The 24,282-nt window shown below is 37.5% G+C and overlaps 1 protein-coding gene across 1 annotated transcript in view; it reads left to right on the top strand.

Annotated features, from left to right (window-relative positions):
- Positions 1-24,282, top strand: part of LOC134531063 (venom acid phosphatase Acph-1) — an 86,314-nt gene that overhangs the window by 5,483 nt on the left and 56,549 nt on the right. The window contains exon 2 of the mRNA XM_063366581.1: positions 333-431. Coding sequence (XP_063222651.1) covers positions 333-431 — 99 coding nt within the window. The remainder of the gene's footprint in view (positions 1-332; positions 432-24,282) is intronic.

The raw sequence follows: 24,282 nt of genomic DNA, 5'->3' as shown, positions 1-24,282 counted from the left end.
CCATCGCCTAACTGTGCCTACTATGGACAGCTTCAAAAACTAGACAATTCGCGAGTGTGTAATACACGATTGTAATGACTCTAAACATGTTAAATGTCATTGCAACAGGTGTTGTAGCATGTTTAGACGTTAAAGTGTGTTTTCCCTAGCCACTCGACTACCAGCTCCGCTTTCATCTCGTCACCGCTTGATGTCCTCAATGCCACTGAGACATTAACCCCTGATTCGATCAGTAACATCCGCTATTCTTCGCTCTCGATTCGTGGGATCCAGTGAATGTTATAGTCGAGATATGAATAATGGGTGTATGAATGAGTGCTGTGTTGTCGCAGGTGTTCCGTCATGGCCAGCGCACCCCTCAGGACACCTACCCCAACGACCCCTACGTCAACTACAGCTTCTCTCCTGTCGGCTGGGGCCTCATGACCACCGTGAGTATGCAAGCGTGGTGCTTACCTGCTTTTGGCTTCAATCATTTTTGGATACTAACAAGTAGACCTTTTTTTCGAGTAGTTCCCATAGGACGTTACTACAACTGAGAGTTTTATATTCCTTATCTGCACTATACACATGCACGTACCTGCTTTTCCAATGGCATGCAAAACTCATCATTACAGCCTATTTCTTGGTGTGAGTGTCAGTATATAAAGGCTTTCAAAATTGAGGTAAAATCTTACATAAGAAAATAATAACTCTAACAAGTAAAAGCAATAAAAGAAATAATGCTTAGGCAACTTATATTACTAAATATCTATTAAAGAAAGAGACGAAAGTGATAAAACTCGTAACTATCACAGATGTCTGTAAAATTGTATAAAATTTCTCATTAGGAAAAAAAATTCGTGTTCTTTACTTTCCTGATCGATGGAAACAACCAGGCCATGCCGAATATATTTACAAAATATATAGTTAATTTTCTATGTTTTATAAAAGTAATAATGTACCATTAAGCCTGAAATAAAATCAGAATATTATAAAATCATTAGTTCTTGAAAAACTAAGGATTGGGAAATGTATTAGTTAAATATTACATGATTGAACACGTCTTACATTGTTTCAATATTTGCGTTGTTAATTTATTTTATCATATTTTCGCTATTTCCGAAAATTCAAAAGAAATTAAAAATATTTAATCTGCCCAAAATTTAAAAAACTTACTCAATTTACGGTTCATAAAATATACGCCTTGCCATATACAAGATACTAGGAAAAAGTTACATATTCACAGCTTATAGCACACCTAGAGGGTCAAATGTTATATGACAAACATAATCTGGTTTCGCGCTGACCACAGAACGTTCACATTACTTCAGGATGCAACAGGTAACATTTACAAAACCGTAGACGAATCAAAATCAACCATCGACGGACATTTGGACGTACATTCATCATAATTAACGCAAAATACGACGCACATTCTTCATAATTCAGCACATAATTCGACGCACTTCTACACGTATATTTATGCACTCATACGTAACACACAGAATCGCTAGCCAGTAAACACACACACACTCGAACACAACCATACACATAGACACCATAATCAGCTTACATAACCTTTCATTAGGTCATAAAAAATTATTAACAATTTTTTTATTATCCTTGAGAGAATAGTTGCCTGCACATAGAGAATCAATCAAATGTCTCAGCTTGTCCACCGATCAATTTGGATCGTCCCACGATGTGTAATGTGTCTTTTCTGCTGCAACTATATTATAACTCCTTAGTAGTATATATTGGCGGGTCCGGCGCCAAGGTTCAAGGTGTGGAGCCTGTGGAGCTAACAGTCATCTTGGAAGGTGATGTCACAGTGGCCTTCATTGATGACCTTTACCTTTAATATTGACATTCGAAATTTGTCAAATATTGCCCAAAAATATTCAAAATTTGCTAAAATATGAAACAATTCGTCCAAGTTCACCAAAATCTCCAGGTTTTAAGAAAAATTCCGCCCAAAATCTAAAAAAAAAAAAAAAAAAAAAAAAAAAAACAGAATAAAATAATTTTTTCCTGTTTCGAGGGAAATATTCCTGCTTTAAAGGAAAATTTCCTTTTTAATTTCCCAAACAATTTCATAGACTTGAAATGTCCGATTGAGACTTAAATTCCCCTTTTACAAGCCTCCAGTAAGACTCTAGAGGGGAGCGTTGACATTAACATTGACCTCGACTGCCATCTTGGGTGATATTACGACCGCCATATTGTAAATCCGTGATCATTTAACTATAAATTTAAAAAAATTAAAAAATTAAAAATTAATTTAATGGAATTTTAATAAAACGCACTTATGCCACAGAGCTCGGAGTCCTCTGTTCTACCCAGTGAAGTCATTCAATTAAAAATGACGATTGTTCCTTTCTTAATGGAAGCCACCAACAGACTGACCTCCAATCACTAATGCGAATTAATATATTACGTCATCGAGTGCGACGTTATGGCGGTCATCATAGATAGGCCACTTTCTTTCCGTCTGCTGCCATATTAGTTTAATTTTTTTTAATTTCTAGAGTGCAGTGGTAGTGAGCGCCTGCTTAAACTTTTCAAAGCTCCGCTTATACTCTTTATCACTGTTGAAAATTACCCTTTCCTTTTTAACTGGTTCAGAGGTTTAATAATTGCCGAAAGGTTTGGTATGAATTTCCCATAGAACCCAACCATCCCTAAAAAAAAACATCTCACCCCTCTTAGATTCCTAGGTCTGTTTAAATTAATTACTGGTGCGATCTTTTCGAGATCAAGCAAAATCTCTCCTCCTTGTATAATGAAACCCAATACCCTAGCATATTCGGATCCCCAAGTTACCATTGGTGGATTCACTGTTAATCCTGCTACCAGAATCGCTTGTAAAATGGTTCTAAATGTATTCAATGCTTCTCGAAATTTTCGTTATAAACATTCACGTCATCCATGTAATTGGTTACATTTTTACTCCAAAATGGCTCTAGAATTTTGTGCAAAGTTGGGCACCAAAGCTCACTCCAAACGGCACCCGATTCCATTCAAAGAGGCCCCAGGGAGTAACAAACACCAAGGCACGTTTTGTTTCATTGTGTAAACGACATTGGTGGAAATCATGATTAAGATCTGGTATTTTGACAATTTTGGCTTGAGCTAGATGTTCTAATACTAATGCAGTACGGCTTACAGGCACGGGATCTACTAACATATGTTTCCTGACTTCGCGGTAGTCAAATACCGCGAATTGTAAGGCTACCATACATGTCCGATGAAGGTTTAATCACCTTCTCTGCAAGTAACTAGTCTAGAATATCCCGACATATTTTTTTTAGGACCCAATCCATAATAAGGCTTACTGCGAACAGGTATATTATCTTACATGGGAGTTTTGTAGGGTTCTATGTCACAAACCGTAATATGGTTCCAAATCAGGTTGCCAAATTCCTTTTCAAGTTCGCGCACTTCACTTTCATTTACGTTGCAGACACCCGCGGGTTAAATCAATGCTTTATTCACTAAAGCTTACTCTAAACTTGTTTCGTATCCACTCAACCCCCTACAAACTTCAGGAAGTCGATCCCAAAATATGACATCATAACAATCAGGTATGATCATAAATAGGACATGCCATCGGAAGTTTCCAATTTTAAAGAATCTCTGAAGAGCTTCCTGCGGTGTTACGCTTCCCCCCGTAGCTAGACAAAAATGTCTAGATCCAATTCTCCTTTTGACTATCCTAATTTTTTTTTATATGGCTGACATGTTCGTCAGCACATGCCTGGTACCTACTCAGGGTACGACTACACCCGGTATCGGCAAATCCCACGCGCCTCACTCCCCAGATGCTCAACATCCACACTCTGTAATATATATTAATTTTTCTGGTGTAGAAACTGTCTTTCCTTGTCTGCCTATTACGGCAGTGATGCTTTAGTTCTAATTCTGCTATTATCTTGGTTTTTACCGCACCACTTGTGATAACAGTTTCTGGATAAATGGTTACTGTTGTTATAGATAAAACATCTATCTTTATCTCCAGATCTGCTACTAAACTTCTGCTCGTTCCTGTTCCGAGTTTTATCACACGTTACCTGATCAATTTTTCGGCTTTCAATTTCTTTTAATTCTCCAAGATTACTCGTTGATTTGGCTAAACAATATTGCTTTGCCTCCCTACGCAAATTGTCAACCACTATATCTACCAATTCACTATCGGAATATGGGTTCACCAAAACCTTGACAAATTTTATAATATCCGACATGAAAAATTCTGCACTTCCAAATTCTTTCTGTTCCATACACAGAAATACATTATTTCAATAATCCCTAACTCGGCTACTGCAACTCAGGTTCAACATTTCCTCTTTATTTTCATCCCAACCAAGATTTTCATTTTTTGCCTTTATCAATACAGGTCATACCTCAACAGGTACACGCATTACAAAAACAGTGTACAACTCGTTGCGTTGTATAGCCTCTAATTCTGTGGCCTACTCGAACTTGCTCAAAAATCATACTACGCTTTCCGAATGGGTATCAAGTAGGGTCAGCAAACTTTCAATAAGCGGCTTTATTAAGCGTGAATCCATCTTACTTTCACTTATCGTATGTTCTGTCTCGGAAACTAAAGTTCCGCTAGGAGTTTTACATATTGACTCACAAGCCATCCGGCGCAACTCCAAAAACACCTTCGCTGGATCGAACTCGCCAATCTTCCAGTCCGTGAGCAAATGCCGCAAGGTCTACTTAGGTAGGTCTTGCACCCAATTACTTCCTGAAAGCGACATCTTTAGTGAGCAAGACAACGACAGTAAAACAAATAAACAGTTGATTAGTAATATTCTTATACTATGGCTTGTTTTAATAGACAAGGGACCTATTTGTTGCGTCCTGTGACTTGTGGAGGGTCATGGCACAAGCGGAACATTTGATTATAATATTTACTGTTATGAAAAAAAATGCATACACAAGTACTGAAAGACTCGTTCACTTGATTTTTCTGTATGGCCATGGCTGCCTTTGATGCAATTTCCTCAGCATTAACAAATTTCCCCCCAAAAAACATAGCTGCCTGCTGTGTGTTGGGAAGTGGCTGGGCAGCTCCAGGCAACACCGCAGTTCGGGTCAGGGTCTCGAAGGAAAAGAAAAGACCCTGACCTTGTAAACAGGTTCGGCGGAGGCCGTGGCGTCGGACAGGTCGCCCGTAGATGAGTCGCATGGCGGAGTGCGTCCACGCGCCTCATACCTACACGAGTAGTGGCCATGGGTGGGGAAGAGACGGGCCGTGAAATGGAGCGGAGCCAAGCAGTTCGAGTAACAGCCGGTTGAAGCGCCACTGTCAACTGTGGGACACAATGTAAACAAACAGAAACTATGTTGAAAGAGTTGTGCACAAAATCATTTGAAATGGTTTAACGATTTACCTTTGTCGAGTTTCTACGTATTATAACGATGTGTGGATAGCGACACGCGGCAAGAACGTGTTATCGAAAACCTTTTTCTATCCGCGGCAAAGGAAACGAAAAGGCCAGATTTATTTATTTTCTTGGAAAGAAAAACCTAATGGTGTTGAAATCCCTCAATACGATATTCGTTAAAGCAGGACACATAGTTTTGATATACGTTTTGTTTGGAAGTGTTGCAGTGTTTGTGTTGATTATATGGAAACTGTTGGCCGATTACTAAATAAATACTTAACAGCAAAATAAACCGCCCGTAAATATTTCACAAAACCTGTATGCCTTCTACAAAGAAGTTATCTTTAAAACTTATTTATATTGTATTCTATTCTAAAGTACATATAATGAAAGTAGAAATCGATTTATAATGTCATGAACTCCAATCCCACGTAGGTATATGAAATGTATCTTGGTATTTTCTTCTTCGCTTACATAGCCTTAACTTATGATAGCTCAAAAAAGTTGCCCTAATTTTGTTTACTGAGAAGCGCATGTCACTGAAAAATATAGATTTTTTTACCCCGTGTCTAGTTTGAATTTGCAGGCACTCCTATAATTTGATAAGGTAATGCAAGAGAGTCACTGCATTTCCATTTTAGAAATTCCTACTCGATTTTGAAATACTCAGTAGTGTAAAAGGCAATAAAGTCCAAGGAAATAGTGAAGTAAAAACATTAAAAAAGAGAAAAAAATATTGAAAACTAATATAATAATAAATGTTGTAACATTGAATTCAGAAATAGCAATTTCCTACTTACATCTAGTTTTACGGAAAAGTCGCTACCCTTCATAATTACCATTCCTAGGCTACGCTGCAGGGATAGACGTATAAAATTTTCACGATTTGGCTCCCTTTTTATATTGCTTATGCACTGTAAAACTATAAGATGTAGAAAACTTAATACCTAAAAACCTTGAAAACTTATTTGCTACAATGGTTTTGTTTATTACCGAGTTGTGTTGTATCTAATTCGATAGTATGCACAGACGCGACTGCATGAATGTGGAAGGCCCTTTATGCTGTCCGTATAAGCACATTGTTTTAATCTGAGGTCGTACTTCCTATGGTCACTAAGCCCCGCCCCCAACCCGCTAATATCCAAGTCGTTCTGTTCCGTGAGAAATTAAGCGCGAGCCTTGGTCTATGCTAACCATCATGGCTCTGAACCATTCCACAGTAAGAGATCAACCCTGACCGGCTACAGCTCAACCGCCGGATTCCCCCCCCCCCCCCCCCCCCCACGCAAGGTTTGCTTACGTACGGCACTAACGGGTTATTGTGTTGCGCACAACTGCACTATCATTCTATTCAGCTACTGGTGTGTAGAACCCACTCTACGGGACTGACCAGTTAATGGTATCTCGCGCACTATCCGCGGCACGCGTGGTTAAAGAGACTGCCGCAGAAACAGGTCACAAGTGTTTACAGTACATTTTCCTGTAGTTTGTAATGTGCCAACATGACTGTGTAGTGTTCCGACAAATGCGAGTGATTAAAGTTTATTGACCAAAAAGTTTTAATAATGTGTAGTGTTTTCACCTGTCCACGCTAGTTAGGCATCGGCGTCTTAAGCTAAGCAGGGGAATGCCGCAATAATAGTTATAATAGTACCTGAACTATCGCAGCCTCGAACTCAGAGTACCACACGGGGCCGACGACACCCCCCCCCCTCCTCGTGTTAGCTCTGGAGACTAGCCTGGCGCTCTTCGCGGAAATCATGATCCACCACACTGAGCTCACTGCGAGGTTTTGGACACAGGACCGCGCGTGATGGCCAATATTACTTGTAGTGTTTCATTTTCATTTTACTAAATGTTAATATACCATAAAAACATAAAACTGCATTTGTTTAGTAAATAGTCCTCGGAAATGAGCACATTTATTTCTTGTTATAGGCTTACTTACTTTTGAACTGTAATGTAAATTTCTGCGTGGGTAGGTTTAGTTTCCTAGGTGACTCAAATTTTAAAGTACTAGGAATGTTATTCTTCTTTAAGAATATAATGAAGCAATGAATTTTTCTGTAATCTGCAGCGACGAAGTGTTTAAAAATCACACACGCACGTGCGCTGAGAATTGTACTTTCACGATCAACACTGCTAAATACAAATTTTCAATATTTAAAACGTTCGTTTTTTTTTTAAGGTGTGTAATACTATAAGGCATCTTACAATGAGGGACGAAACATTGCACCATTGTATAAATGCTTGAACGGAACAAATTAAAAGCTTACTTGTGGCCATAAGAAGCATTAGGCAGCGACTGCTTGCTTTGTAGTGATGTGTGGTTCGTGAACGATTCGTTCAAAACGAACCAATATTTTAGCGAACGAAATCATGTGATTCGTTCGTGATGTAAAGAATCGGTTCTTTGTGAGTCGAACACGAGTCAGAATAACGATACGAGAACCGGCCACGCAGCCAGACTGATTCGTTCCTTGGATTCGTTTTTGAAATGAATCATGAGGTCGGGAGTCAAAATAATCAGTAATCGCTGCATTAGCGTGCGTATACACAAGAGCAAACGATGCTTGATCAAATAAATTATGGTAACATGAAAAATATCTACACCTGACAATGTCAACGGTTGAATAGTAGTTTAATATTTATTTTTCATATATACAAGCACAAACTTTGGAAATAAAAACTAACAAACCATTGGAACTAAAAATAACAGGGAAAGTGACAAAAAATGCACCACACTTACCATTTTTGGATTAATTACTTCGCATTGCTTGTACTGGATTTTTAGAGCGGTCCTAAAACCAGGTTGTTAATTTTTTGCTTTTATCAATATTAAATATTAAATCATAAATATTATATTAAGAAAAATAACATGTGAAAAAAATATATTATCAGCATTTTTAGTTTTAAAAATATTCAAATATTAAAATTGTCATCATCTGTCGAAATTATATAAATATTGATGTAATTTTCAAATACTTGCTAATGTGTCATTATCTAATGTCATTATGTCTGACATGTTTACCTCAATGTATAGAGCTTCTGGTACAAGGTTTGATTTTCGGCCAAGTAGAGAATTTTTCATTTTAATAACAATTTCCACTGAGGTACAGGACTGAGGGTTGCGATTTCCTTTCAAGGAAAGCAATGAAGCGATGGTATTCCATCGCACAATCAACCTGCCACGAAAAACCCAGGTACACCACGGTATCCCTCCACGATGTTACCTGGGGTAATCGTGCTCGGACACGAGTATTAAGGAATTATCATCGGTACGATTATGCACGCAAATCTCCTGAATTGTATATGAATCACTGCAGGAAATATTTGCAACGATCAACAGTAAATATTTTTGTAACAGAAAGTATACAGCTAGACGTCTGAAATTTCAGCTATCGAAGCCGAGCAGATTACGAAAAAAGGGCCAGGCTAATAATACTCCAAAGGGTAAACGAGTTATGATTTGATAAGAGCCACATCCAATATAAGACCGAAAAGAACGAATCTTTAGAACGAATAAGTACTTTGAACAAATTCAAAATAATCTATTCGGTGAAAAGAACCGTTCTGCCCATCACTATTGTTTGTTTCCCACAGTTCCTCCCCTCTACTCGTGTGTCACGTGACACTATGACACCAAGGGGCGGGTACCTCAAGTCGTCCATTCAGAAGCCCCTCACTGAGGGGGGCCTGACTGCATTTGCGAAAGCGTGACTGTGAAACGGGTTTGATGTCAAAACTATATTTTATGGAAAACTCTCTGTATATTTTAAAAGATTCTGCTTATTAAATGCATGTAGGCCAAAATATGGGCAGTATACAACATAAAAACACAGCGTCCAAAGATTACATGTCGGTTAACCTCACGTGCAATACTCTCGGTCTGCGACCCCCCCCCCCCTGCCCTTTTCACTATCCTGACCCACGCGGGCCCGCTTTGCGAATCTTAAAGATTTGCGCCCCTGGTAGTGGCTATATCAGTTGCACCATTAGCGGGCTCTCCTTTCCTGATCATGGTTCGGACACATTTCTAGTTAAACCATTGCACCATTGCGTTTTAAACGACAAACAAATATCACTGGGTAACGTCGAGATGAACCAACAGTCATGGCGGTTCCTGACAATAGTCTCGGCAGCGGCCGCATGAGCTGCTATTTGTGGTAACCGCATCAACCATTTGTTTACTGCACTACATTCGATTGAAGCAACTTTCATATAGTTTCAGCCCACCACTATAAATCACATTAAAATTGCTTTTTGCCGCCTCACGCATGCGAATGTCGTCCAATCTCAGTATTTGTCGGCGCAATACAGATGAATGATCCAAATATTAATCTTGGGCTAAGATCACTGGGTCGTGGACCGAAGAGCAGAATGACGCAACAGTTCATTAGCATTCCGCCTGGTGCATCGACATTATTATCTGAATACTTTGGAAATAAAGATTGGCGATTTGAACTATATAATTATTGGACAAACCACGTGTCCCACCCCCCTCCTTTTCCAAAAAAAGTAACCACTGTTTCTAATCCGGGCTGAGTAATTTAACCAGCAAATAATTGATATTTAACCGCATTCAAATTTGGGTAAAATTAAATGAACAAATGTGTGGTGTAAATTATGACGCTCCTAAATATTGATTACGTCTCTGTATACTTGAAACTTTTATGCCGATAAGGAAGAGGCGAGGACCAGAGGTAGAGGTTTTATTTGTAAAGGAAGTAAGGATAAGTCAGCAAAGAGAGTAGTGTACAAAAGACGCTCCGGGGACAGTTTCTACGAGAAATATAGGAGGAGCGAGTCAATAACAGTAATCAGGGATCTACAATCTTAGATTTTACCCTCTTGGATGTATGTGACCTTGAGTTGTGACCCTGAAATACATCACCTCCACTGAAATATTAGACCTCGGGTGAAATTTTAAAATAACTATTACATTTTTACCTAAAAAAAATCAATTAATTGAGAAAAATGTAAACCAAGTTAATAACATTTTAAATAAAAGTATTTATTAAGTCATGGACTTTAGAGTCCAAAGTTCAAACCCAACGAGGTAAATTTAATAAAAAAATAATATTATAACTCATATTTATTTTAATAAAAGTGCATTTACATCACTGACTGTAGACTCGGTGGTTTTATTCCCGTTGGATGTACTTATACATACTTCCTCCGCAATACTTACAAGCAAACTGACATCCAACACCTGCAGCAAGTCGTATGTTACTTCAACCAATTGATGTGTCAATCATAAAATTTTTATGGTGAATAGTTAACTCAAGAGCCCACGGATAAAACGGAGCAAGTACGTACCCCCAACGAAGACAAGCGAGACTGATCACGTGACCTAGACGACATGGGAAGGCACGTATAGTATGTGTTCCAGCGCGCCTCCATTTGCAGTAGTTATAAACTTTTTATAATTAGAGTGCATGAATGGAGGCATTTTGGAATACATATTGAATGTGTCATCCGGTGTCGGCCAGGCTTCGTGATAGCACCACTTTTTTTTTCTGTGTGTGTGCTTATTTCTGTTTTATCCTAGTGTTCCTTGTTAAATATGAGTTAATGACACTCAGGTAGATATTTTTATGTGTGACTTTATAATAAATAAATTTACGTTGTCGTGCAGAAGACCAGTACGCTACCAGACATGGGTGAATTAACACCAGACAGAGTAAAGTTTCTTATCGGCATAGACAAATGTAAAATAAATATGGAAGATCCAATAATTTTTAATGACAGCATTATGAAAATGTAATTGCGCGATAAACTGCTTCTCCTGCTTTGACCGTACACACTACCATCTGAACTACGCATCGCTGTACAGCACTCAGATATCTGTATGTTGCATTAGCACTTTTTTTGACGTGACAACGTCTAATAAATCGAAAAACGCCGGCTGCACGCACGAAAAAGTGTCCCACTACGGATGTCCCACTACGGATGTGTCCTTTTCGCTCATTGTACGCATGCGTGGCATCTCTCTTCATGCTCATTGTACGCATGCGTGGCATCTCTCTTCCACTCGATTGGAACAACCATCGATTTGACTTTTCAATCATATTTTCGTCGTTTGAATTATTAATATTATGTAATTTAACGATCGTCCACCGTTTTTCAGCACAATAGGTACGGTTATTTAAAGTAATGTTGAAAATTCAAATACGTTTTGAACCAACAATGGTGTTTTACAGTTACACATAATAATTCAAATTACACCCGGGATCTTTTGCACAATGTTAAAAAAAAAAAAAATATTGTAACACATTATAAATAAGTTTGGTGTATTTGGGATGCGTATTTGTTATAAAATCGTATTAATATTATACCCCTAGAGTGAACAAAGTTTTTATAAATGTATATATATAAAATTTGAAACTTCGTTACCTTAGTATGGCCTCGTAGGCGTGTAGTTAGCGTATCCAAATCATAATCAACAGATTGTCGGTTCGAAACCTGGCAGCTGCGAAATTTTTTTGTACTTGTAAAAATAAATATTGTGCACGCATCATTTCAAAAGTAATAAATATATTTGAATTAATGAATGCAAATAAAAGTAATTTTTTTAATTCAATTGCACATTTCATTTCACTCCTTTGTATCCATACAAAATAGTGATAATTCAATAAAAATGATTCAATTTTATTCATAAAAGTATGCAGAGGTAGATTTTATCATGCAAAAGATTGAAAAATTAAAAAAATATTCTTCCTCAAAGAATATAATATTTTTAATGCCTAAATGGTTTGGTTGCGAAAACCTATTACAGCTGTCTCAGGCCGAATATAATATTTCCTTTTCTTCTGGATCCATCATTTCGTCAATGTTTTGTTATGACGTTGTCACGTTAAACTATCGTCCGTAAACCGACTTTACAGACAACCAATTTTTTACATATAAGAGGCATGCTGAGAAAGAAAAATGAAGACTACCCGACTACAAAAAAAAACTTGCAATATATCACTTAATCGATCGCATTACAAATGTATGTACTCAATGGTGTCGAGGCAGACAAGACGAGATATGCAGGCATAAATACCGCGATAAAAAAGTAAATCTGGCTTACGCCGTACGTACTGTCTGCTGCAAAGATAACTCTATGGGACATCGAGGATGAGTAAAAGCTACTGTTAATCAGGAAGGAAAGTTCGAAGTTAGTGTTCTACTGTCCATGCTGTTCGGATTCGCAAAGGACTATATAAGCATAATCATTAATTCCAAACAAGTGCTCGTACTGATTTTAGACTACATGCATATTACTGAAATCGCCGCTGCTGCAAATAATCCGCAGGACATTTCAGTAACACTATAGTATTTCTAATGGGTGCTGCGTCAGGTCCAAATGTGCACTGTCAAACGAATGAGGACCTCGAATAATGAAGATAATGGCAAGAACATTAATATACGATCCCGATCCTGGAGCCTGGAAACATAACCTGGCTGGCCTCAAAGCCAGCTTACAATTGGATAGATAAGTCCAGCTTTGCTACAGAAAAATTAAGATATGTCATTGCGGGCTACATGCTGCAAAACAGCTCATTGCAGGATTGAGCTACTCGGTGTTCAATAACTGACAAATATTTGAAGTTAAAATATTTTTAAACAGTTAAAAAACTCATACGTGAACATTAACATGGACTTTGAGCATGAAAGTTTATTCTTGCATATCAAGTTCCAGCAAACATACTGTGATCCGAGGACAGCCACAATCACAAATACTGAGTCAAGATAGATTCAAGAACAAAACTCAGCTAATGATAGTAGTATGTAAAAGTATGTCCGGCGCCAGGGTTCAGGGTGTGAAGCTGGAGCCGTGGAGCCTGACGATTGCTCTGACGTCACGGCGGTCATCTTGGGCACAATTATTCCTCAAAATTCCTCAAAAATGACTCAAAATGACTCAAAATTTCTCGTTTTAAAGAAATATTTCACGTTTTATTCCACAAAAATTCAAAAATTAGGATTTCGAAAAACCTCAAATGTCATTTTGCCATAGAAAGAACAATTTGTCCATATAGAGGCTTAAGCATCCATGTCTACAGCCTCCGATAAGCCTCTAACGTAATCATTGATTATGTCATAATGGCATATGACGTCACCGTTGCAATTTCCGTTACGGCAGCCATCTTGAAAATTTTTATTTACTATCCGATTTTAATGAAAAAAGATTAAAATTTATTAAAAAATTTAATTAATAAAATTTTAATAAGAAATATTAAAAAAAACATACGTTTACTACATGGAGCTCGGAGTCCTCGGTTCGAACCCAGTGAGGGCAAAAAAAATTAAAATGTCGACTTATCCTTCCCTCATGGTGGCTTCTGGCAGACTGACCCCCACCACTTTTTTCATAGCATATATCATTAGTTAGTATGACATCATGTCCACTTTCTTGAAAATCCGTAATTTTAATGCTAGAAAATCGGGAAAAATTGTAAAATTTATAAGAAAATATGGCAGACTAACTCCCCCTACCACTTATGTCAAAGTACAAATATCGTCACCTCGTATGACACCATGTCAGCCATCTTGAAATCCGTAATTTTAATGCTAGAAATTCGGGAAATATTTTAAAAATTAATAAAAAAAACAATAGAATTGAATAATAAAAATTTAATAACACTTATCGTTACACTTACCTGTCGTTTATGGTATACATCTTGGATTATTTAAATGTATGTTTCGTTACTCCTCGTCATCTTGGTTGAGTACGATGTCATCGTTACACTTTACATTACGACCGCCATATTGGATCCTATTAGTGTTGCATGTTTCGTTACGGCCGCCATCTTAAAAATCCGTAATTTCAATACTATAAATTCCGAAAAAATTCCAAAAAATATTTTTAAAATCACTTACTTCAAATAATTAGCTATTTAAACGATTTCGGTCCTCGGTTCGATTTCCGGTGAGAGTAAACCAGTAATTTATTAATATATTTAAGAAATTCTCATTAAAACGAAATAAAACCATCATACACCACACCCGTCGTTTTGAATTATGTCACCACTGTATCAATTATCGTTACAGACGCCATCTTGAAAATCTTTATTTATTATCCGATTTTAATGAAAAAAGTTTTAAATTCATCAAAAAATAACTTATTAGAACACTGATTAATTAGATCGATTCCCGTCCTTGTTTCGAAACCGGTAATGGCAAAAAATAAAAAACGACAGATACTACCTCCACAGAAGCCACACTGACTGACCTCTCACCACCAATACCAAGGTTTATATCGTCAACTGGTATGAAATCATGTCCGTCACGTTTTCTTCGTCCACTGGAGGCCACCATCTTGTTTTCGTCTGAAGGAGGACTCCATCTTGTGTGTGTACTTGTTTGATAGAGTACATTACCATCATACTTGCGACGTAACCAAGTACTCACGCAGACTTGTAGTCCTGTATCCTCACAGTCTCGTAACCTTGTGTTCTAGAAGCTTCGTAGCTCTGTAGCCTTGCAGTCTCGTAAACTTGTAGACTCGTAGTCACGTAGTCTCGTAACCTCATGGCTTGTAGTCGCGTAGTCATGATGCCTTGGAGCCTCGTAGACTTGTAGTTACATAACCAAGTAGCCTCGTAGATTGTAGTTACGTTACCAAGTAGCCTTGTAAACTTTTAACATAATGTTGCTGGAGCAGTTGGAGCTTTGTAGACTCGTAGGCAGTTGGAGGAGTCTTGTAGACTAGTAGAATTGAAGCTTTGTAGCCAAGTGGTCTTGTAGACATGTAGCCTCGCAGTAATTTGGAGCCGAGTAGACTTGTATCCATGTAGCTTAACAGTAACGTAGTTTCGTAGCCACGCAGCCTTTTAGCCATGCAGTCTCGCAGTCGTGTATAACTCGTAACCTGCTAGATCCTTGTAGACTTATAGCATTGTTACCTCATAGCCTCTTAGACTCGTAGCATTCTAAACAAATATCATTGGAGCTGTTGAAGCAAAGGGCAGTTGGCGCCAATGACTGTTGGAGCCAATGGTTTTTGGAGTCAAAAGACTGTTGGAGTCCATGACTGATGGAGCCAATGACTATTGGAGCCAATGACATTTAAAACTAAAAACTGTTGGATTCATAGACTGTTGGAGACATCATATCCTAACATATCATTGACGATCGTATCCAACCGAGTTGAATGAACGAGAGAATGCACCTCCTTTTCGTTAAATGAGCTTTCGTTTTGTAGAATTTCCGTCCAAACGTGCTTCGTTCTCATTAATCAATTGTCCTGCGTGAACGATGCGTAGTCATTGCGTGTACATTGCGTACATTGCGTACATTGCGTGCATTGCGCGTACATTACGTGTATTGTACGTACATTGCGTGTTGGAGCGAATGGAGCTTTGGAGCTCTTGGAACACTTGAAGCTGATGGGTCATTGGAGCATTGGAGCCAAATGTAGATGGATCTGATGGCGTGAATAGTAGCTCTTGGAGCCTAGCGTATAGGTACTGGTTGGTTAGAATTCATGAGACGATAACGTATCACACCGCATCAAATTTTTTCTATCATATGTTCCTCTTTTTTAAATGACGTTTTTACTTGTGTATTATAGTAAATGGTTCATGATTTGACTAGCATATTATTACATCGGATGCATGTATATAAGCGAGTCCTAGACAGCAGACCGCTCAGTTTGTTATTGTCGTCGACGGTGTAAGTATCACCTATTTTGTTTCATCTGGTGCATAAGTCGCGCAATTACCTGTTCTTGAGAACTCGATGGCAACTTTATCGTCTTTAACGGCTTACTCGATGGAGGTTGTACCATCGTCTACGGGAACCCTGACGTCAGCGGCGACGAAGAAGGGGCAGATCCCGTTGGCCACGACGACGTCAACATTGGAGGAGACTTCGACAGTCGCGGTATCACCAGAAGAACAGACTTTAATGCCGGTAGTGCTGGCTGCACAGGAAAACACGTCGAACTTTGTTTTGCCCTCGATGTATACTTCAATGGGTGGTGATTCTTCAACAACTAACGAACATCGGTGCCGTTACTGCGACAAGGTTTTCTCAAACAACAGCAATGCTCGACGACACGAGAAGAGAGAATGTGCTAAGTACCTTTATCAAAAAATGTTTGGCTGTGAGAAATGTCGCAAGCAATTTACAAGAAATGCTAATTTTCAGCAACACTTGTAAACATGCAAAGGACCTGTTGCGCGGCAGAAATTGAAGGTTTCTATACAACAGCGGATGATTGATGTGCATAAGTGTATGCCTGTAAATGGTACAATTGCAGTAACAGCGACATCTGGAAAGGGTCTGAAAGGCTCGTCTTCATCACCGCGGTATTCTTGCAGCTACTGCGATATGACGTTTGCATTTGCTCATGATGTACGGAGACATGAGAGGAGTAAATGTACGAAGAATCCTTCTCGCATGAAGTTTCGCTGTGATGAGTGTCATGAATGGTTTACTCGAATTGATAATTTGCGTCGACATGCAAATAACTGTAAAGGGGAAGTCCGTGCGCCTACTGCTGAACTACCTTCAGAAATTACGACTCCTTGCTTTAGATTGGAGACTCGAAAGCATACAAGCAAAAAAACAGATGCGCAGCAACCGATTGCTATGGCATCTGGACATGAAACTAAACCTATAGACTGTGATCGGTGTCCTACAGGTGAATGTTAATGGCTTCTACTTGGCGCATTCTGCATTTCGTGGAACATTGAAAGACTACTATTATCTAAATAAGCTTAGTGAGTCGAAAGACATTTGTAATTTTCTTGACGATATCAGACAGAACATAATAAATCAGCTTACTGATGATGTAGCAACAAACGGACCTTTGAAATATAACTTGTGGTTGGACTGTATATTTGGAAAGCCATATACGTTCGATGACAAAGTGAAAAAGTGTGCATTCAAGATTTCGGCTGCAGTAATTTACAGTTCTGACGATGTGAAGCAATTGATCAAACACGGTATCCAGAAACTCTGTCAAGAAGAGGAGGACTATATCAGTAAAGGTTCTGGTTGGTCTCTGTCTAGTATAAACCGATTGGAGCTAAGAATTAGTCATTCTCGCCTATGCAGGGCTAAATGTTTATAAGATTGCTGGCGTTTGCAAGTAATCATGTAGTAGAATAGAAATTATTTAATAAATATTATGTTTGTAAAAGAACTTGCGGTGTTTTATTTCTCGAACCTGACACTTTTCTGGTATATAAATTAAATTTATTTTTAGCTTCGTCCATAGATCGAACCAAGTATCGATTCAATATGTAAAGTAATGTGTGATTTTTTCGGTATATTTTGGAATTTTTCCCGAATTAATAAGTCAATAAATACAAATATCTAAGATGTCAGTCGTAATGGTTTATAGGATGATGGTGGTAGATGATTTTAAGTCTATTTTAGGACTTTGAACATGATTTATTGAAATTATTATTTTTTACATAAAATATTTTTTTGCATTGTCCAAGGATCTAACCAAGAACAGGAATCGATATAATCAATCAATACTTTAATGAGTGTATTTTGTGATGTATTTGAATTGTTTCCTGAATTTCTAGCTAAATAATTACCAATTACCAAGATGGCACCCAAATGATAAGATGGCATGTGTCACAGTAATAATAAATGATTACTGCACTTTAGTGGGTAAAAATTAAACAAGTATGATAGTAAAGTACTCTATCAGACAAGTACACACACAAGATGGAGTCCTCCAGCAGACGAAAACAAGATGGTGGTAATATCCTCTAGCGGGTAATATATGTTAACTATCGTTCCTGGTAGCGAGTTCTAAACACAATATATCGGATCCATGACGGTCGTCAATGTCAAGGTTAAATTTCAAAGTCAAGGTCAAAGTTCAATATCAACAGTTGAGGTCAAAGATATTGTGAACAGAAAATTATACTAGCATGTCGTCAGCAGCAGACGAAAACAAAATGGTGGCCTCCAGTGGACGAAGACAAGGTGGCGGACATGACGTCATACCAGTTGACGATATATACCTTGGTATTGGTGGTGAGAGGTCAGTCAATGTGGCTTCCATGGAGGTAGGATCTGTTTTTTTTTTTTTTTTTTGCTCTTACCGGTTTCGAAACAAGGACGGGAATCGATCTAATCAATCAGTGTTCTAATAAGTTATTTTTTTATGAATTTTGAACTTTTTTTCATTAACATCGGATATTAAATAAAGATTTTCAAAATTGCGTCCGTAACGATAATTGATACAGATGTGACATAATTCAAAACGACGTGTGTGGTGTAAGATTTTTTTTATTTCGTTTTAATGAGAATTTCTTAAATATATTAATAAATTACTGGTTTACTCTTACCGGAAATCGAACCGACGACCGAAATCGTTTAAATAGCTAATTATTTGAAGTAAGTGATTTTAAAAATATTTTTTGGAATTTTTTCGGAATTTATAGTATTGAAATTACGGATTTTTAAGATGGCGGCCGTAACGAAACATGCAACATTAATAGGATCCAATATGGCGGTCGTAATGTAAAGTGTAACGATGACATCGTACTCAACCAAGAGGACGAGGAGTAACGAAACATACAACATTTAAATAATCCAAGATGTATACCATAAACGATAGGTAAGTGTAACGATAAGTGTTATTAAATTTTTATTATTCAATTCTATTGTTTTTTTTATTAATTTTTAAAATATTTCCCGAATTTCTAGCATTAAAATTACGGATTTCAAGATGGCTGACATGGTGTCATACGAGGTGACGATATTTGTACTTTGACATAAGTGGTAGGGGGAGTTAGTCTGCCATATTTTCTTATAAATTTTACAATTTTTCCCGATTTTCTAGCATTAAAATAACGGATTTTCAAGAAAGTGGACATGATGTCATACTAACTGATGATATATGCTATGAAATAAATGGTGGGGGTCAGTCTGCCAGCAGCCACCATGAGGGAAGGATCAGTCAACATTTTAATTTATTTTTTGCCTTCACTGGGAAAATTTTTGTGGAATAAAACGTGAAATATTTCTTTAAAACGAGAAATTTTGAGTCATTTTGAGTCATTTTTGAGGAATTTTTTGTGCCCAAGATGACCGCCGTGACGTCAGAGCTATCGTCAGGCTCCACGGCTCCAGCTTCACACCCTGAACCCTGGCGCCGGACATACTTTTACATACTACTATCATTAGCTGAGTTTTGTTCTTGAATCTATCTTGACTCAGTATTTGTGATTGTGGCTGTCCTCGGATCACAGTATGTTTGCTGGAACTTGATATGCAAGAATAAACTTTCATGCTCAAAGTCCATGTTAATGTTCACGTATGAGTTTTTTAACTGTTTAAAAATATTTTAACTTCAAATATTTGTCAGTTATTGAACACCGAGTAGCTCAATCCTGCAATGAGCTGTTTTTCAGCATGTAGCCCGCAATGACGTATCTTAATTTTTCTGTAGCATATCTGGACTTATCTATCCAATTGATAAGCTGGCTTTGAGTCCAGCCAGGTTGTGTTTCCAGGCTCCAGGATCGGGATCGTATATTAATGTTCTTGCCATTATCTTCATTATTCGAGGTCCTCATTCGTTTGACAGTGCACATTTGGACCTGACGCAGCACCCATTAGAAATACTATAGTGTTACTGAAATGTCCTGCGGATTATTTGCAGCAGCGGCGATTTCAGTAATATGCATGTAGTCTAAAATCAGTACGAGCACTTGTTTGGAATTAATGATTATGCTTATATAGTCCTTTGTGAATCCGAACAGCATGGACAGTAGAACACTAACTTCGAACTTTTCTTCCTGATTAACAGTAGCTTTTACTCATCCTCGATGTCCCATAGAGCCATCTTTGCAGCAGACAGTACGTACGGCGTAAGCCAGATTTACTTTTTTATCGCGGTATTTATGCATGCATATCTCGTCTTGACTGCCTCGACACCATTGAGTACATACATTTGTAATGCAATCGATTAAGTGATATATTGCAAGATTTTATTTTGTAGTCGGGTGGTCTTCATTTTTCTTTCTCAGCATGCCTCTTATATGTAAAAAAAGTGCTAATGCAACATACATATATCTTAGTGCTGTACAGCGATGCGTAGTTCAGATGGTAGTGTTTACGGTCAAAGCAGGAGAAGCAGTTTATCGCGCAATTACATTTTCATAATGCTGTCATTAAAAATTATTGGATCTTCCATATTTATTTTACATTTGTCTATGCCGATAAGAAACTTTACTCTGTCTGGTGTTAATTCACCCATGTCTGGTAGCGTACTGGTCTTCTGCACGACAACGTAAATTTATTTATTATAAAGTCACACATAAAAATATCTACCTGAGTGTCATTAACTCATATTTAACAAGGAACACTAGGATAAAACAGAAATAAGCACACACACAGAAAAAAAAAGTGTGGTGCTATCCCGAAGCCTGGCCGACACCGGATGACACATTCAATATGTATTCCAAAATGCCTCAATTCATGCACTCTAATTATAAAAAGTTTATAACTACTGCAAATGGAGGCGCGGTGGAACACATACTATACGTGCCTTCCGGTGTCGTCTAGGTCACGTGATCAGTCTCGCTTGTCTTCGTTGGGGGTACGTACCTGTTCTGTTTTATCCGTGGGCTCTTGAGTTAACAATTCACCATAAAAATTTTATGATTGACACATCACATTGGTTGAAGTAACATACGACTTGCTGCAGGTGTTGATGTATTTTTGACATTTTTCAAGAATATCTAGCATTATTATTACAGAAATTCAGCATTTTTGCCAAATTGGCCGACAATATTGTGGGCGACCTGGCATTAAATGATTCATGCACTCTAGCGCTAAAAATTAAACTACTGGAAAACAATCTGGAGGTAGAACTCTCTAGTAGGTAATGTGCGTTAACTATCGCTCCTAGTAGCATGTATTGAAAAAATAAATATAGCTTTCTTGATCTCAAACAAATTAAAAAATTTACATGTCGAGTATGTGTTATTTTTTATATACATTATTTAATTTTCAGTCTTGTAATTGTCTCGATGGCTGTGCGGTTAAAGGCATATGTTTTCCTCCCCACTGGTCAGAGATGTCATGGTTCAAATAACATTGTTCCCAATGTATTTTGTATAAAAATTTAAATAATTTGTCGAATAGGACCATAACAACATTAGCAGGTATTTGAACAACGACCTTATGAACATGAAACAAAGTGATGCTTGCGCTCATCAGGAACAAACAAAAGAAAAAAAGATTTCAGAATCCAATATGGCGGCCTCCGGCATACAGAAACAAGATGGCGGACATGTTATTAGAATTAAATATGGCGACCACACCCAAAATTGCAATTTTCGGGGATTGTTGCACTCGATGACAAAATGGTGGAATCCAAGATGGCGACTGAGGTCAAAATTCAAGGCCAAGGTCAAATTTGAAGGTCAAAGATCACCGTAATGTTCCACGTTTAAGGTCAAAGGTGAGGTCATACAAGATAGTCACCATGACATCAGAGGTCGGATGGTCATTGACCCCACCACCACCACGCCCTGGCTCCAGCGCCATTACCGACTATACTATACTACTATCATCGACTTGTAGAATTGAGATATCGACTAGCGTAAATGTTCCTGCAAATACTTATGCATTCTACGTGATACTTCAAGATCAACTAACATCGTAAAATTGTAGAGACGAGATTGAGAAAATCTTATTATAAATACGGGTGTATGTGCGAATTTAATTTAGTTGAGACCGAGCATTGTTAGCATCAAGATGTACAGCAACCTGTAAAGTTTTAAAATCCAAAACGAATTCGTGCGCGAATGTGTGTGGTCACATGATGATGGTAGATGATGTTAGGACTCCCACAAGAACCTTCCAGCCCTGGAAACAACTAAATAAAAAAACAAGCAGATAAACGATTGGGACGAAGGAAAAATTTCTTATCACCAAGTAAAAAATGTTCTTCAAGATCCACAAGGCATAATTTACGTTGTGGGAGTCGAACAGAAGAAATGCCCACGAAAGTTGTGCAACCAGGATGTTGAAATTATCATAATTCTCAATTTCAGTGACTGAGGTGCCTCCTGTAGGAACTCTACGTCATGTGAATAAAGGGCAATACAATTTTTGTTTTATTTCTAAAATAAAAATAAAAACATACAACTGTAACTCTCATAGTTACTCTGTGACAAATTATTGATGTTGAAGGTACTTTGTGAACATACAATATTTTAACATTCCTTTTTCTTTTGACCCACAATCTACAATTAGTTTTCACTAAACGCTGTTTACTCTCTATCCTACACCATTATATTTAAGTTTTGAGTTTATTTATGCACTTATATTGGTTATTAAACGATATATTTGGTCTCAAATAATGGAGCACTGATTAGATTTAAAATATTCCGTTCCTCTGCTGATAGGAATTAGCTTCGTTGCAACATAAGATTGAGTAAATTGATATGAAGAATGATATATTTATCTATTTTTATGGTTTACCAAATAAACTTTGAGTTGACGTATCTTATCTCCTTCGATGACCTAGACGAGGCCAGACATGCCATTTATGGTCACTGATTACAGCGATGATATGTCAACTGCAACGAACCTTTACGGCTTACATTTAATAGTATATGACCTTTACGGCTCATAGTCATGAAAGTCGCAGTTGTATAGGCAGACCACTTGAAACACAATCAACATTGCCTGGTTCTTAAATCGTTTTTAAACAACCAAATACTAACCACCTATTCATATTCACTCTTTCTCACATATATTTGTAAACAAATGTTACTGCATAACTAATACGGTAAATGGTAGTTTCACGTTGCAACAAAATCCAGTAATCGGTTTTTTTTTCGTTCCCTGTGTTTTTTGGGATGCTGAAACCAAATTTGGAGTTATAGTACAAAATTTCCTGGTGCGTTTTGAGATATTTGCAAAATAAAGCGACATTTTCGCACCTTTTTCCCGCTTTTAAATTCAACAATATGTGTGGTAGCGAAAAAGTAACTTTTATCGTTTTTAAAGAAGACAAAATTGTCCACAATTAAAGCTCAACAAATCTCTGTGCGTTCTATAGTTCCAGAAATACAATACTTATAATATGGGTTTTTTTTTTCCCAAAAAAATGAAAGTTTATGTTTTGGGTCAAATTTTGAGCCAAATATTGGAGAACATACTAATTTTTCGAGAAAAATCGTTAGGAGTGAAGTTAAAGTAAATTTATTTAAGTTTAATTCAAGCACTTTACAAGAAAAAAAATTTATGAGAAGTTTGGATTTTTTGATGAATTGATCTAAACCCTTTCCATGACTTGATAATATCACAGATTTTACTAAATACACTATAATTGTTTTTCATTAGTAAGGTCATCATTATAGCTAAAAAATAATGATTACTAACATAATTATGTATTAAAAATGTGAGCTAGATTTTACTACTCGCCAGAGATGTGTAACATCTAAACTCGGATACGAGCTACACTAAAAATACGAAATTCGAACACGAAATTTTGCATGAAATTCTTTAAAATAATGTCAAGCGTGATAAATTTATGCAAACTGTGTTTTCAACTACATTTATGGACGGAATCACACGTAGTTTCCACACCCGCCGCCAGGAAAAAGCTGAGTTTAGGTAATTCAGACCGTGGATTTTCATCTCGTTGATTAGAGACGGACTAAAACTATACGAGTCAAGGATATTAGGAAGGAATCAACCATAACCTATACTAAGCAACAAACCCAGCATTTGTCTGGAATGACTTCGGTGAACATTGTAATACTGAAATCAGAATGGATGGATTGGTATTCAATGCCCGGTCTCCCTGAGTGGAAGCTCAACAAAGCAAGTTGACCCGCATTCGGCGGAGATAACTGGTCTGGTGGAGATAATTGGTCTTACGAACCCCGCTTTTATCGACACCATTAGTTTGCTTCGAGATCAT

The sequence above is a fragment of the Bacillus rossius genome, chromosome 3 (genome assembly GCF_032445375.1).
Source record: "Bacillus rossius redtenbacheri isolate Brsri chromosome 3, Brsri_v3, whole genome shotgun sequence".
NCBI classification, from domain to species: domain Eukaryota; kingdom Metazoa; phylum Arthropoda; class Insecta; order Phasmatodea; family Bacillidae; genus Bacillus; species Bacillus rossius.
This window is presented reverse-complemented; position numbering and strand designations above follow the sequence as displayed.